This window comes from Rosa chinensis, chromosome 3, assembly GCF_002994745.2.
Source record: "Rosa chinensis cultivar Old Blush chromosome 3, RchiOBHm-V2, whole genome shotgun sequence".
NCBI classification, from domain to species: domain Eukaryota; kingdom Viridiplantae; phylum Streptophyta; class Magnoliopsida; order Rosales; family Rosaceae; genus Rosa; species Rosa chinensis.
In genome coordinates, this window is record NC_037090.1 from 31,542,358 (window position 1) to 31,559,231 (window position 16,874).

Genomic DNA, 16,874 nt, shown 5'->3' on the forward strand with positions numbered 1-16,874 from the left:
TCAGAAGTGCTTCCTCTCGCAGCAAGTTCGGAAGTGCTTATTCTCACAGCACAGCAATCCCAAACTAAGCCTAGATGTCCTTAAACAAAACACTGATTTTCGGGTTTGGATATCTGCCCCGTTTTCGCAGGACCGGGTGGGGTTGGGAACGGCAAACCATTCACGGAAAAAGGCCCACTGCTTTTATGAGGTGAGGTGACCTTTACCCGGTCCAACTACAAACTACCTGAGTAGTACCGTCTGCCTCTGGGTTTCATTTTCATTTTCAACCATCATCAGGATCACACGTCACGCTTCACGTCACGCTTTTTTTGATACCGATAAGCTCCCGATTTGTTGAGTCGGACAAAAGATCGTTCCAATTTTCGAGAAACGAAATTCTTCTTCTTACTCTTTTTCTCCTCCAAAGTTTTCGTCTCACTTTTACTCTTGTGCGTTTCCGCGGATCTTCTTCTTCTTCTTCGTCTTCGTCTTCTTCTCAGCATTCTGTTCGCAACAGGTACTTGTTCCTCCTCGCTTCTCTTGGTTTCTGATTTCCGTTTCCCAATTTCGGATTGAATTTAGGGTTTAATTGAGGTTTCAATTTAGGGTTTCGATAGAGGATTCCAATGGTTTGTGATTTGCGTATATACTACTGTAGGTTAGCTTTAGGCTTTTTTTGCGTCGCGTATACAGTTTAGTTTGACTGTTAGAGTTCCCTTAATGCAAGAAAGCAATGGTTTCATGTAAAAGTGAACACATGAATGCATCACATTTCGTCTGATCAACTGTAAAAGTCTTCTGCCTTATGCTTGCCATGTTAATTTGGGAAATTTGTAAGAAGCAACAATGAAACCTTTGCCTAGCATTCAGGAAATCCTTGCCAGTGGCTATGTTCGAATCTTGAATCTTTCCGTTTCTTGTTCTAACCATCTTGATTCTCGTACTACTCTACTTTTCCTGCCTTATTGCTGGCGTGTGGAGTCTGGTATTATTAGTTCCTGGTTCTTTGTTTGAGCCTGGGAATAACAATTTTCTTTCTAGTTGTTAGTCTCTGTTGGTGTGTTGAGCCTAGGTTTTAAATGGATTGAACTTTCAGTTGTAACTATGGTGCTGCTCTTGTTTACTCGATTACGTCTTAAATTCTAAGTGGTTGTTAATTTAGTTGGCTGATAGTACATGGTCAGTATATAGATCAACAATTTTGTGGCAGAGGCAGTGATATAATACCAATTGCTTGCTCAAATTGGGTAACAAATAATACCAATTTTGCCCTCTGATTAGTTGAAATTAGTGCGTATTGAACATAAAAAAGAGTAGGTCCATAGTCTATACCACCATAAAGGATATAAAGATTGGATTTGTCTGTCCGCTAAGTTTCCGTTATTCTTTCTTGTTACAGTCTTTAATAACCTGAGATTGTGACTGTATGAGGTCCCTACTTTAATAGTTTGCTTCTTATCCAAATGTTCTGGGCTAAACCTTCTTTATGTTAGATTCTTGTTAATTGTGCTGTATATGTTTTCTTCTCTCAGATTTGGCATCTAAGTCTATCATTGCCTTAGTCACAAATTTTAATTGCAGCCAGTTTCTTGCTAGTCCTGAATGACGATGTGAAAAGGGGGGAAAGAGAACAAGAAATAAAATGAAAAAGGTCCTTGGGAGAACTAAAGAATGAAGAGGTAGAATCACAGGAAGAACCAAAAGCCTGTTGCTTGTAAATCTGGTTGACTGGTGAACCATGCCTTCGCTTCAGCTGTTGCAATTAACTGAGCATGGTCGGAGTTTCATTGCATCAAGGAGGTATTGATCCATCTCCGTTTACAATTTCAAGTATTGAGCGGGTTTGGAGTCTCTATAAGTGAAATCATTGGCCTCTGTGGTGCTTGCATGTATGAAACATTAATAAATTTGAACTGAAATATGGTTTCTTGCAGTAGTTTTCTTGTGCTCTTCTTCAATTGACATAAATTGTAGTTGAGGTTAGATAAGATACAAAATTGTTTGGTATCAAAACTTTGGATTAAGGCTTAAAATAATGTTGATATTTGTATTCAATGTATTGTTGTTTCATATTAAAAATAAAAATGCATTTATAAGTTGTATCACTACATCAATTTGGCAAAGTGGCCATAATCCGTACCAAAGAAGTGCTAAAGAAGGGTTTTGCTGCATGTTTCATCCAATAGATTCTCATCTTGTAGAGACCTTTTTGATAGAGACTGGAATTACTAGGCTGGTCCATATGTATGGCGAGGGGTGTTTAATTTGCATGGCTACCTTCATTTTGTCCAGTAATCCTAAATCCAAACACTAGTCTCTATGAGATAAAAAGGATGTAGCATAGTGTGCTGATAGCCCAACTCTTCCTAGCCCTTCGCCAGCTTAGTCTCTATGCGTTGGTCTCCATAAGACCGGAAAGAGAATAGCTGTGCTTCATTGGATATGAAGTATTCAAGTATTCTACATTTGATAATTTAAGTAATAAGCTTAAGGCAGTTGAAATGAAGGAATTTGGCATTGGGTATTCTAGAAGCCTATTCAATTGCATCTTCTGCTGGTCGTGCATTATACAATTCTCTCCGTTTTTTGATTCCATTCCCTGCACAAAGTGTAGACTTTAGTTGCTTTTTGTTAGGGTAGACAGTGCATCCTTTGTCCATCATAAAAAGTCCATCCAAGCCAAAATAAAGTAATATATACGATAGGGATGCATCACCACAAGAGAGAGGAACAAAAGAAAAAGAAAAGAGAACTGCAGAGAAAAAGTTAATGCTATCTGGACTAGGGTAACGTTCCATTGAGTTATCTTCAATTGCCTGCAGTTGGTAGAGGAGACAGATTTGAAAATGTTGGTAGAGACAGATTTGAAAAAGAGTGTTACTTATTTAGTAAAGTGACATAATGCATTCAAAATATTTGCTAATTACTATAGTAGGCCAAGTTTATTTTAGTCACAACATTCGTATCTTCAACTTCTGCTCAGTGTTTGTCCATCTGTTTGCAAGTTGACTATGTAACTATGCTAATATTATTACTGCACAGGAAAACCTTGCTTCTTGCTACTGGTGTTGTAGTTGCTGGTGGGGCTGCTGCATATGTTCAATCGAGATTAACCCATAAAAAGCACAATTCTTTTGGTCAATATAATGGGCTGAATGAAAATAAAGTGACAGAGAATGTCGTGGCGAATGATCATAAGAAAAAGAAACTTCCACAAAAGAGAGGGGGATTGAAGTCTCTTCAAGTCCTTGCTGCAATTCTTTTGTCTGAAATGGGCCAAATGGGTGCGAGGGACCTCTTATCTTTGGTCGGAATAGTGGTAAGCTTCTGAGTTTTTTATACTGGCCTGTTCTAGGTTTTTACTTTTGATTTGCTCTTTCTAGTTTGTTGGTGTGTATCAGTGTCTATTAATCTAAATCCTGAGTATGCAAAATCTTTAATAATCTTGATATCCCATGTAGGAATTGCTGTGGGCATTCCTTCTTAAAATCATATTTTGCATGCAAAGGAAATATCAAAGGTTGATCCTCATTAATACAGCATATTCGAATGTATGACTTTTGGAAATTCTAAATATCCAAAAGCAGGTTTTAATAAGTCTTCAAGGTTCTCACATGTTGTCCACTTCATTAACACGATACCAGATACATGGGTCAATTTCTTTATACAGTTTTATACCTACATGCGTTCATACAAACATGCCTACATGTACATGCACACCTCTCACACAACCTTGCCGTTTTACAACCTAATACCATGTACCTGAACTTTTACACAAAGCCAGTGTGCACATGGAATGATGGAAGTTGAAAATCATTAAAAAGGTGCAAACGAAGATTTCATGCATTTGTTGATCTTATAAGAAGAAAACTACGAAGTTAGCTAAATCCAACAATTCTTCAGTTCATTGGTGCTATCACATTGGATCAATCTTCTATCAGCTGTATTAACTGAAGTTCAACTGCTTGTAGGTGTTGCGAACTGCTTTGAGCAACAGACTTGCAAAAGTCCAAGGGTTTTTATTCCGTGCAGCTTTTCTTCGACGTGTTCCATTATTTGTCCGGCTGATTTCGGAGAATATTCTATTATGTTTCCTTGCCTCAACTATGCATTCAACTTCACAGTACATAACAGGGACCTTAAGTCTGCGGTTCAGAAAAATATTGACAAAACGTATCCATTCCCATTATTTTGAGGTAGTTGTTTTTACTATAACTGAGAAGAATATTAAGTCTTACTTATAGTTTGATTTGTACTTGATGCTGTGTTGTGTTTTTTCTTTCCCCTTTCAGTTGCTTTCTGTATATATTTTGTTTTCAAATGGCTATGTTTCCTTGTACTAAACGGATACAGCAACCATACAGTTTTTCATGTTTTAGTAAATATTACGAGTCACCTGGTTTTTACTCTACTATATGTGTTTCAAGTAATATGATGGAGTTCTTGGTAGTGTTTGTTTTCATTGATGTTGTATCAATGTTGTATGGGGAGTCTAAAAGAGCTGGCTGTCTTGTCATTTATTGTGATCTGGGGACTATGAGTCTTCAATGTTGGTTGGTCGGTTCAAAAAGTCTCTCTAGAAAAGTCTAGTATTGTTGTATTTAAAAGGAATTAGCCCATGCCTGTAGAAACTGAATTCCTAGGCATTTTTTTCATCAAAGTGTTAGATTCATACTTGCTGGGTTATTTTATCTCTCGGTGCCATTTACATCAATATGGTATCAGTAGTCCACTAGAACATTGACAAACAAAAAAATTATAAATAATTTATGTAAGGACAATGCTAAATCTACCACATTTGTTCAACATTTAAACCACATAATGTGGTAGTTCATATGGCATTTAGATCCCCATTGTACCAAAATAAAAAATTAATATGTGGCATTTAAACATTAGTCTAACACCATTTAGCCTTGTCCAATATTTGAATGCCACATCAACTGCTACACATTTGGTTTGAAGTATGGTACAAGAGAATGCAGTTTATTTTGTATTATTCTATCGAGAATGAGACTTCTGATGATTTCAGGGGTTGTTTTTGGTTCTAAGGATGGATTATTTGTTGAGATAGAAATAGATTTTCAGATGTTTTCTGTACCTTGAAGTTGACATCGCCTGTTATCCTGTTGTATAAATTTAGGATTGTAATCGAAATATCCCTTAAACATGCAATTTTTTTTGTTTTGTGATTGGGGATAAACATTTTTAAATGGAAAACGGAAATGAAAAATTAGTGACGATATGACTTTTGTATGAGTTTGATTGCTATTATTCCTTCATTTTCATTTGAAATTAGATGGGATCTTTTATTTCTTCTATATTTTAGTCAAACAGATATGACGCTCTGTTTGACTATGATCATGCAAATGAAAGGAAATATTTACTCTCGACCCTTTCGGTGGACCAAGAAAATAGTGCTTTTGTTCACGGTCGGCATACTGAATGTATTATATTGTTTGCCTTGTCAGGTACTTTACATTATGCTCATTTTTAATCCTGTGTTTTAATTCTACTTAATGTCAGAATATTGCATACTACAAAATGTCACACGTCGATGGTCGGATAACTAATCCGGAACAGCGAATTGCAAGTGATGTACCAAGGTTCTGTTCAGAGTTGAGTGAAATCGTACAAGATGATTTAACAGCTGTTACTGATGGTCTCCTTTACTCTTGGCGGCTGTGTTCCTACACCAGTCCTAAATATATATTCTGGATATTGGTAATTCTTTTTATTGATTGCACTATTATGTGAATCTTTAAAAGTAGTAAATAATTCATATGTGGCAGTTGTGATTGTTTCGATTCCTTTTTTTTATTTTCTTTTATGAACCAAATTTTGTTGGCATAAGGGTACTATAAAGGGTGCATGATATCCACAAAAGAGATAAGCAGTATAATTCTATATAAAAAAAAGGAAAAAAAGAAAACACCTGGAAGAAAAAAAGAAACGAAAAGAACCCTCTGCATCCCAATCTAGCATCGAACAACAGAATCTATAGTTTGACAGTAAAAAGGCCGAGGTTCTATGGGGTTGTCCGGTTGTAGCACTGCTAGCAGTCATTTCGGTGCTTTGGATGGAAAGAAATAGAAGAATTTGAAGACTACAGAGGTGTAAGGTCGGAGGAACTTTGGTTTAGAAAGAAGTACTTGACAGCTTTATGGGCTTCTGTTTCAGCGGAATTTAGAGATTATATCACTTCTTTAATCATGAACGACTGGAGGGCAGCTGTAGTCTAGGCTTAGTTTCTTTGGGGTCCTTATTTGTATCAATAAAGAGTTTGTAGTGATCTTCTTTCTAGTCTTTGGTGTTTCTTCCTTGTAGCTTGTGTACCTTCTGTCCACTTCTATTGTATCATTCTGTTGATTGATCAATAAATTTGTTTCTTTCAGAAAAAGAATTAGGCGAACAAAATTTTACCCTCCCATGCGCCACCAACTAGCCTTAGTCCTTGACCTTCGGAGGAACCATTGGAATCTAACTATCTTATTGATGTCTGTATTAATTATTAATTTTTGTAGTTTGCCAGCTAAATCTATTATATTATCTTTCAGGCATATGTATTGGGAGCAGGGGGGATGATAAGAAAGTTCTCTCCTCCTTTTGGGACATTAATGTCCAAAGAACAACAATTGGAAGGGGAGTACCGACAGCTTCATTCACGATTAAGAACCCATGCAGAAAGTGTGGCATTCTATGGTGGAGAAAGTAGGGAGGAATCTCATATTCAGAAGAAGTTTAACACACTGGTTGGGCATCTGCGTGTTGTCCTTCATGATCATTGGTGGTTTGGCATGATTCAAGACTTCCTGTTGAAGTATCTTGGTGCCACAGTTGCTGTTATATTGATTATTGAGCCCTTCTTTTCGGGCAGTCTGAGGCCTGACACTTCAACTTTAGGCCGCGCAGAGATGTTAAGCAACTTAAGATATCATACCAGTGTCATAATTTCACTTTTCCAGTCTATGGGAACTCTCGCTTCAAGTTCGAGAAAACTCAATCGTCTCAGGTGATTTTCCCACTGCCTTTTGAAAGGGAGAAATTTGAATTATTACTATATGAATTGCATACACAGATTTTTTGGTGTGTATGTGTATCATCATTGTGCAGTCCTGTGCCTAACTGCTTGTAATTTTTTATCTTTTTTCTTTCTTTATAGTGGTTTCGCTGATCGCATTCATGAATTAATGGTCATATCAAGAGAGCTAAGTGCTGTTGATGACAAATCTTCTGGGAGTAAAAATTGCTCTAGTGAGGCTGATTACATTGAATTTGCTGGGGTCAAGGTATCTATAAGTTATTAACCATCTTACCTGTTGGTTGTAGCATATTGCTGTTCCATTTGTTCTTAAAGTGATACTTTTTTCCAGGTTGTTACCCCCACGGGTAATGTTTTGGTGGATAAATTGTCACTGAGGGTTGAACCAGGATCTAATCTTTTGATTACAGGTAACCAATTTACTCTTAAGAGTATATTTAGTTGATGTTGATTTTGTTTTGTTCTGATTTTGTTTATTTGTTGTCGTGTACTTTCAAAGTGGGTTTCTCCAATAGAGTTTTCTTTTTAAAAACAAAAGTTATTCTTCTCTAGGCGTAGAGGACTTCGTCAAGAGTAGTGATGTTTTTGACAATGTATTGTCTTTTTAGGTGGACAATGAGCTTGCTATTTGGTATCATTTGATATGCTTCAATAAAACACAACTTGGGACAAAATAATCCATATGGCTGACCACTGTCACCTCCCATGTGGTCTTTGACCTTGGGATTTTACCCCTCTATTGTCTTGGGCACTTGCTTATAGGGATTTACAGTCGCTAATTAATTTCTAGGTCAAATTTGATTTATGTCCAAGGAAATTTGTAGATGATAAATTTTTAATTATTTCAATTTATTTACTGGTGAAATAAAAGTGCAAAGTGCACTTGTTTTTTAAACTATTCATGCATGCGTTATATGTGTGCCTTTTGCATACTTCTCCTTTGTAATTGTCTTCTTTAAAATTTACTTGCCTCTGGGCTCAAGGTATCTGCTATTATGACATTGAACATTTTACTTAAATCTCTGTTGATGAGGACACTGATCCTGTAATTATGACATCGAAGATTTAACTTGTATTTTTGTTGATGAGTACACTGATCCTGTAATATATTAAAATCTTCTAAAGGTCCAAATGGCAGTGGAAAGAGCTCGCTTTTCCGAGTTTTAGGAGGCCTGTGGCCCTTGGTATCTGGCCATATTGTGAAACCTGGTGTTGGAACTGATCTCAACAAAGAAATTTTCTATGTTCCACAAAGACCATACACAGCTGTCGGAACACTTCGAGACCAGTTGATTTATCCTCTTACTGCAGATCAAGAGGTCAAACCACTTACACGCGGAGAAATGGCGGAGCTATTGAGAAATGTGAGTTTCCCATTTTTTCTTCTTAACCTGGTCTTTTCTCTATGCGTATGCCTGTATAGAAATTTGATGGTTCTTTTGAAATGTTGTTTTGAACATAATTGTGTTCTGCTTTGAAGGTTGATCTTCAGTATTTATTAGACCGTTATCCACCTGAGGAAGAGATAAATTGGGGTGATGAATTATCTCTTGGTGAGCAACAAAGATTGGGGATGGCTAGACTTTTCTATCATAAGCCCAAATTTGCAATTCTTGATGAGTGCACAAGTGCTGTCACAACTGACATGGAGGAACGATTCTGTGCTAAAGTTCGAGCAATGGGAACATCATGCATTACTATCTCGCATCGTCCAGCACTAGTTGCATTTCATGATGTAGTGCTGTCCTTGGATGGTGAAGGCGGTTGGAGTGTTCATGAGAAAAGGTTTGAATGCAAGCTTTGATTTCTTGCATTGGAGTCATCTGTTAATAATTTTTATATTGAAAGTTGTAAATATTTGGTTATTACAATTTTTTCACTTAATAAATCCAGGGAGGATTCTCTAGTACGTAATGAAGGTGGGAGCAGTATGTTGAAGCTTTCTGAAACGAACCGGCAGAGTGATGCAATGACAGTTCAGCGAGCATTCGCCTCGACCAAAAAGGTCTGAATATATTTTATCTTGGCTCTTGATATATGGCTGTTTTTTTTTAATTTTATTTATTTATTTATTTAATTTTTTAACTTTGTAGTCTGTTAATTCTAGGATTCCGCAATCTCAAACTCTAAGTCCCAGTCATACATTGCTGAGGTGATAGCAGTTTCTCCCTCTGCCGAGCATAATGTTACAGTTCCATCTTTCCCACATCTCCAAAGTGCTCCGGCAGCACTGCCATTGAGAGCATCTGCCATGGTCAAAGTACTGGTGAGTCTTTATACTATTATTTTTAATGATATTAGAGATGGATGTTATGTGATGTGGTGCCATCTACCATCATAGTGAAAGTGGCAGATTTTTCTTTTTACCTACGATTCTGATAATTAAATTTGTGCTGATAATATTGACATAGTTCCAGCATAGGACTTCACATGCTTATCAGTCTCTTGCACTTCAACCGGATTCTCTTTCATTTTCCTTGAACTAGTGTTTAGTTGGAATTGAATTTGGCTAGAACCCGGTTTTCTTAAGCTTGGGAGTATATTAGATACATCTGGTGGCTAATACTTGAATATGACTTGAATTATGGATTTGTGTGGAGATAATTTGGTGATAAAGATAGTCAATCCGGTTGAGATCTAAATCCAAAAAATATTTATAAAATTATATCATTGTAATTCCAGAAAAATATCAACTTGATTAAGGATAGACTCTATATCAATTCTTGATGTCTTTGGATATGCAGCCAAATTATGTTATAAATCATCATACTTTTTAATTGAAGTGGGGATCGTGCCATATCAGTGTCTGTGATTGCCCATCAATTATATCACTAACCCTCTTTGTTTTCCTCGTCATTTTCCTTCAAAACTTTCTGTTTTGGCCTCATCTTCTGTGGAACACTTGCTGAAAACCCACTTATCTTTGCATAGGCTTATCTTTCTTATTTGTTCTCTTTCTTTCAAGTCTCTTCAAACCCAGACTTTTTCTTTCAACCCTCTTCAAACCCAGACTTTTTCTTTCAACCCTCTTCAAACCCAGACTTGGTGATAGCTCAGTATTTGGACTGCTTGCTGGGTGTTGAGGTTTCTGCAAAATGTCCATTAAGCTATGCTTTCTGTATGAAATTGGCAGGATCTGGTGGAAAATTGTGTCTTTTCGTATTTCAGTAACACTCGAGAAGAAGCCTTGTACTGCAAACTATCTAATGGATGTGACACCATTTTTATTACCGTTTTTGTTACTCTTCCTCCGGGTTTGTAGTATCTATGATGGCTCTTTGGTCAGTATTGCTTTTTAAATGAGTCAGTGTTATTGTGCTTGTCACTGCATTTTCCTTTCTTCATCATCCACTTGATGGGACACTATAATCTCACCATCTTTATGATCCCGAAGTTAGAACTGTATTGAATTCTGACCTAACTTGCCGTGCAGATTCCCACTGTTATTGATAAACAAGGAGCACAACTGCTTGCAGTTGCTTTTCTTGTAGTATCGAGGACATGGATTTCTGATCGTATTGCTTCATTAAATGGTATTTTCTTTTCCCTACCATGCATATGATGATTTGAGACATCATATTATTGATGTGGATAACTTGTGCAGGAACCACTGTGAAGTTTGTTTTGGAACAAGATAAGGCATCATTTATTCATTTAATTGGTGTTAGCGTACTTCAGAGTGCGGCATCTTCTTTCATTGCACCTTCTATTAGGTAACTTAACTGTTCAACACTAAAAGGAGTTATTTATGATAATTATACATTTATACATCAGCATAGCTGTTAAAAACTCATATTTTTTTTCCACCCCTTCTGTTTCCATTGCTACTGTTATGTTAATTATCTTTTGTTTCACAGGCACTTAAAAGCTAGGCTGGCTCTTGGGTGGAGGACTCGTTTGACTCAACATTTACTTAAAAACTACTTGAGAAATAATGCATTCTATAAGGTAGCCATACCAGATTGCTTACTCCTTCTTCTTTTTTTCCTTCTTTATTTATTTATTTATTTTTTTTACTTTCATTTGGGATTTGTATCATTCTCTACTCATTTAATTATGTAAATCTTCTTTATTAGAAAATTTCGTAAAACTCCTGGCTTACAGTTATGTTACATCTTTTGGAGGGTTAAGTTCTCGGCATCCTTATGGGCCTCTCTGTATGTGAGGGAATTTAAGGATCACACTCTTTCCTCTATTATTCTAGGGTTCTTTGCCTAGGCTGTTTTAGTGACAGTTAAGCTTTTTAGTCTACTGTTCTAGCTGCCTTATTTAATTTTTCTGTGGACTTCTCTGCTGCTTTGTATTAAGCTTTTTGTTTCTGCTCTGAAAAGCTGTTTCTTTTCCAAAGAAAAAAAGGAAAAAATTTATCTTTTACCCATAACATTTTCAAGGAAACTAAAGATCTGAAAGAAAAGGTCCCAGTTCTCCTTTCTTTAGTAGATGGCTTGCCCATATATGGTGATGAATTCATGTCAATATACTGTAGGTATTCAACATGTCAAGCAAAAACATAGACGCAGATCAGAGAGTTACACAGGACCTTGAAAAGTTAACCACTGACTTGTCGGGATTGGTTACTGGATTGGTAAAGCCATCTGTGGACATTCTTTGGTAAGATATTTTGTCTAATTTAGTATAAATATGTGCAGGAATTAGTTTTTCTTGACGTACTTTATCTGAGGTTGTGAAATTAATAGTTTTTTTTTTTTTTTTTTTTTACATTGTATTGTTAATCTCATGCGCTGTTATTTATAAGGTTCACCTGGAGAATGAAGCTTTTGACTGGTCAGAGAGGAGTAACTATATTGTACGCATATATGTTACTGGGTCTTGGTTTGCTCAGGGCTGCTACCCCAGAATTTGGTGATTTGACAAGTCGTCAACAACAACTTGAAGGAACCTTTAGGTATTGTGAATTTAACTTATGATTCCTGTATTGTTGATTTTAAGCAAATGACTCTGAGTTTTGACGTATTTTGTAAATTAGGTTTATGCATGAAAGACTGCGTGCTCATGCTGAATCTGTTGCTTTCTTTGGGGGTGGTTATAGAGAGAAAGCTGTAAGCTTTTTATGATCATTATGTCTTTTTATGAACCTTTTTATTTTTATTTATTTATGTTTTTTAATTTATTTTATGTATTTTGATATTGATCATGTTACTGGTCTAAGTTATGGTGTGAAAGACATTTTTGCAAACGACATACAGTCTGGAACAACACAGCAGGCCTCCAACGTAGATGTACAGCGGGAAAAGAAAACTTCTTAGTACAGCCACCAACGATTCCCAAAGGGATAAGATGACCAAATATCCCACTCACTGCCAAAACTTCTGACACTTAACTTTCTATACTCCTGAAAAAATCTTTCGATTTCTTCTCATTTTTAAGACGCTCTTTGCTGCCATAACCATGCAACCCATAAGAGGCAACTCTTTGCTGTTTACAATGTAACAGTACCTTGAGATAACCTGCTAAGTTCACCTCTGTAAATGGTCTCCACCACGAACTTAATGCTAAATGACAGTAAAGGACGTAGGGAGTGGTATTAATTATTACTACTAGCCTGAACTGATGCATATGGTAGTTTTTGGTCATTGTGGCCTTGAAGCCAGAAAATGAGATAGAGACGGGTTAACATGTGCTTCCAACTTCTTTTTTTTTTTTTTTTTTTTTTTTTTTTTACTACGAGTTAAGATTTTTAGCTCTCTAATTTCATTTATGGAACAGATGGTTGAATCAAAGTTCAAGGAGCTACTCCATCACTCCTCATCTCTTTTGAAGAAGCAATGGTTATTCGGTATTCTAGATGATTTTATCACGAAACAACTCCCACATAATGTGACTTGGGGATTGAGCTTGCTATATGCCATTGAACACAAGGGAGACCGAGCATTAATATCTACTCAAGGTAAATTTATAGTTTATTATAGTGATGCAATTACAGTAATATTTCTACCTTGCAATGAACACATATCATTCCAGGTGAGCTGGCACATGCATTGCGTTTCTTGGCATCTGTGGTATCTCAAAGCTTTTTAGCTTTCGGTGACATTCTTGAATTGCATAGAAAATTCCTGGAACTCTCTGGCAGCATCAACAGGGTTTTTGAACTTGAAGAGCTTTTAGACGCTGCACAATCTGGTACATTTTTCATTGTTCCTTGGCAATCATATCTCTGTTCCATCATTTTCAGATCGATTTGTATCTTTACTCACTGTATGAGTGTCATTATTATGGAGATTAAATAGTGTTCCTTGGGTATTTATAAAGTTTCTTAGAGAAATTTCTTTACTTTTTTGGTTCTATGGCGGCTAAAAGTGGAGGGGAATTTTTAAATCCTAGCCTTGAGTGTAGGGTTAAATGGTCACTACCACTGGGTTACAAGTCTAGAAATTGTGTGTTATTTAATCAATTGATTGAATGGGAATAATCTGTGTAAGCAATTTTGGGCCGGTTTGGGAGTATAGTAATAGGAGGATCTTTGATGGAGCTAGGTTTACAAGGTGGCACTGTAGGGTACAGATTAATTTTGGGCTTTTTTTTTTTTTTTTTTTTTTTCAGTTTCTTCAGAGTTTATAGATGGCTCTTTTCAGGCCATCTTTCACAATTGGAAATCCTGTGTTTAAGCTTTTCTTGTTATTAGTATTATTACTATTTTTTTAATTCTTTTCCTTGTACTATTCATGATTATCCTTGTTCATAACTTCCGATAATTATTCTATTGTAATTTTTATCTTTATTTTTCTTATATATTGGAAGGATTTGACCCCTTGACCTAGGCTAAACCTAGTCCGCCTGGGTCAACGCTAAGAGATATTACAATTTCTTTCTTATAGCATGGATATACCAATAGGAATTGCTATTTCATAGTGAGTTATCTTACATTTAAATCTTTCTGCAAGCGCAGTGGTTGGCTATTCTGGGGATTCTGAAGCTGGTAACTCATCATCATCTGAGAGGGAAGGTTTTCAATTTGAAGATGCCATTAACTTCTCTGAAGTTGATATCATAACCCCGTCACAGAAATTGTTGGCTAGGAAATTAACATGTGATATAGTACCTGGGAAAAGCTTGCTTGTTACTGGTTAGTATATTACTTTTTCTGTTTTTGCTCTGCTATTTGTTTATCTTGCTATAAAATTTTACATTGGACAAATGCAATTCTTAAAGGTCCAAACGGGAGTGGAAAAAGTTCTGTGTTTAGAGTTCTTAGAGGTCTTTGGCCCATCATGAGTGGAAGAATCACTAGACCATCTCAAGATATTAACGGAGTTAGTAGAGATGTTGGATCTGGTTGCGGAGTTTTTTATGTTCCTCAGCGACCTTACACATGCTTGGGAACACTCAGGGATCAAATTATATATCCTCTCTCTTTTGATGAGGCGGAGAAAAGGGCATTGAAGTTGTATCAAGAAGGTTAGTTTCTGTTTATACTAGCATTTGTTGAGCGTATTATTTTCTAGCCATTTAGACAATGATATTTGCCATATTTTCGTTGAGCTATATAAGATTGCAGTGCATTTATAAACCGCCAAGGTGAAAGAGGAAACATATCTTAAATCAGATGTTATTATTTTCTGTGTAAAATTATCAATTATTCATTCAATGACAACAACAACAACAACAACAACAACAAAAACTGCAACAAAAATGTACACATTTCAATTAGTCTGTTTCATGGCTATGAATATGGTTTTCTGGTCATTAACTTCATTTTAATATGATCATGTTTGTTCTCGACTTCAACATAGCCAGACCAATATCTTGTCATCACACAGAGCGCGCTGAAATAGCCAAATCCTATATTGTCTTCCTTTATAGGATGTTAAACCCTAGTGTTCCCTTATCTGTTGAATGATGTAGCTGCGACTGAATTTTTAACACCTTGACAGGATCACATGCTGAACCTGAATACTATTGCTTATGTATATCATAGTATTTTTTAATTTCATGATGTTGAGGCTATTATATGAATTGGAAAAGATAAATTTGCAATTTGGTTACTCTTCTCTGCTACAAAGGTGTGGGAAATGGTGTGCACATCAGCTTACTAGCATGTATTCTGACACTAAACTCAGATAATATCCCACTATCGTTTTGAAGATTTCAACTGTTCGAACTCAGGTGGAAAATTTGATGACAGCACCAACATTCTGGACATGCGTTTGGGAACTATTCTGGAGAATGTCCGATTAAGTTATCTTTTGGAAAGGGAGGAAGGTGGTTGGGATGCTAATCTCAATTGGGAGGACACTCTCTCTCTCGGAGAACAGCAGAGATTAGGCATGGTGAGGAAAAGTAGTATCTTCAGATCTTGCTTGAGCAGGACTTATTTATTTTATCTCAAGGATTTCCTTGTTTTCTTGTCTGATATGATACTTTGTGTTTTACCAGGCACGCTTATTTTTTCACAAACCAAAATTCGCCATCCTTGATGAATGCACCAAGTATGTGCCATAGCTCCTCTTTTTTCTTTTCCTTTCGTCTGTTGGTTATCTTATCTTACATTTTTTGTTTTCTTATTCCATTTTCCTTTTTGTTGAACGAATGGTAGTGCTACAAGTGTTGATGTTGAAGAACAACTCTATCGGCTTGCAAAAGACATGGGTATCACAGTTGTTACCTCCTCACAAGTAAGTACTGCTATGATTATCTGAGATGCACATTCAGCATTTTGGTGTGCTTTGAATGAACTTCATAAGACTTGGTCTATCTTTGTTTAATATCTTATTGAGTAGTTATTCTTGGAATGCCAACACCAATTGATGGAATCCCTATATCTTCTAGAAGTGTACTCTGATCTTTCTTTTTATGCCATGATTGTTATTGCAGTCATTATTTTAACCCATGTTTTGCGTCTATTGAGTTACAAATATATCTTCTTTCATATGTTCTCAGCGTCCTGCTCTAATACCATTCCATTCCCTGGAATTACGGCTTATTGATGGTGAGGGTAACTGGGAGCTTCGATCAATAAAGCAATGAGTGACCATATACTGGGATCTGTAGCTAACCCTGTATACTGTATAAGACGGTCCATTTATTTGACTGGCTTTATATCTTACAAGTCACAGTTGAAGGCAAGCAGAGGCTGGTTTCTCTATCCAGAGACATTTATCATAGAGCGAGCTGTATTATGTTGCTCGTACGTGACCGGCAGCCTAACAAGGAGAAGGTGATCACGTCATTCTGTGTAGTGCATACTGTTGAATTGCAGACAATAAGATTGGAGCATACGACTGTAATCATCTCTTTAGGTGAAAGAAATCCAATATGTATAGTTCCCCCAATTTTCCCAGCATTTTGGGTTGTAAGAATTCATAGTATAGTTATAATATTTAGCCCCCAATGCAGAAAAATATAAAAAGGTGTTGGTCACTGGGCATTTCTCTGCAAGCTGTATCCTGACCTCCTGTTCCCTTTATAAGTTTCCAACCCAATATTATATAGCATAGTGCCTGCAACTTACGATTCTTATGTTTTTTGGGGTTATATGAATGCTCACATGCACTGTTGCTTCAATAATAATCAATTGAGTTTCCATTCTTTAAAGTTGGTGTTGAATCGGGGGCTCTATTTTGTGTATATTTTATTTGCATACATTTTGGTCAATGAAAGTTTTTCAGGGTTTAGGATTTTTTGTTTTTTCTTCTTTTCCAACTGATTCAACACAGCGGATGAGTTGAGTCCGGTATTTTAAATTTCAGGAAGAAGTTGAGTATGCATTAGTCATTAGATGAATTTCACGCTAAGAGGGTAAGCTAACTTAAGTGGGTTTCTTTGGTGCCCGTTATAACTGAAAGACAATGGAAAATGCAGAAGAGACAACTTATTACATGACTGTTGTTTTATC

The 16,874-nt window shown here is 36.4% G+C and overlaps 1 protein-coding gene across 7 annotated transcripts; it reads left to right on the plus strand.

Annotated features, from left to right (window-relative positions):
- The first annotated feature begins 250 nt into the window (after nucleotides 1-250).
- Nucleotides 251-16,573, plus strand: LOC112195318 (ABC transporter D family member 1). 7 transcript variants are annotated; one of them, XM_024335728.2, is made up of 26 exons: nucleotides 251-499; nucleotides 1,515-1,782; nucleotides 3,025-3,301; nucleotides 3,954-4,178; nucleotides 5,506-5,703; nucleotides 6,537-6,991; nucleotides 7,142-7,268; nucleotides 7,353-7,431; nucleotides 8,147-8,385; nucleotides 8,502-8,806; nucleotides 8,915-9,026; nucleotides 9,129-9,287; nucleotides 10,455-10,554; nucleotides 10,626-10,734; nucleotides 10,879-10,969; nucleotides 11,508-11,632; nucleotides 11,778-11,927; nucleotides 12,009-12,081; nucleotides 12,749-12,929; nucleotides 13,004-13,162; nucleotides 13,929-14,105; nucleotides 14,192-14,437; nucleotides 15,125-15,309; nucleotides 15,416-15,468; nucleotides 15,576-15,654; nucleotides 15,920-16,573. In XM_024335728.2, the coding sequence occupies exons 2-26, from the start codon at nucleotides 1,721-1,723 to the stop codon at nucleotides 16,004-16,006; spliced, it is 4,053 nt and encodes a 1,350-aa protein (XP_024191496.1). In that variant the 5' UTR covers nucleotides 251-499; nucleotides 1,515-1,720; the 3' UTR covers nucleotides 16,007-16,573. The 7 variants fall into 7 exon arrangements, 6 of the variants coding, with proteins under 6 accessions (XP_024191496.1, XP_024191499.1, XP_024191497.1 ...); XM_024335731.2 differs by having other exon boundaries at nucleotides 1,545-1,782; XM_024335729.2 differs by having other exon boundaries at nucleotides 1,564-1,782.
- Nucleotides 16,574-16,874: the final 301 nt, after the last annotated feature.

Excerpts from the sequence above, each read along its gene's own strand:
- LOC112195318 (XM_024335728.2), top strand. The coding sequence starts at position 1,721 with ATGCCTTCGCTTCAGCTGTTGCAATTAACTGAGCATGGTCGGAGTTTC. Across the intron at positions 8,386-8,501 it reads TGGCGGAGCTATTGAGAAAT|GTTGATCTTCAGTATTTATT; the intron begins GTGAGTTTCCCA and ends TCTGCTTTGAAG. Across the intron at positions 14,438-15,124 it reads ATTGAAGTTGTATCAAGAAG|ATTTCAACTGTTCGAACTCA; the intron begins GTTAGTTTCTGT and ends ATCGTTTTGAAG.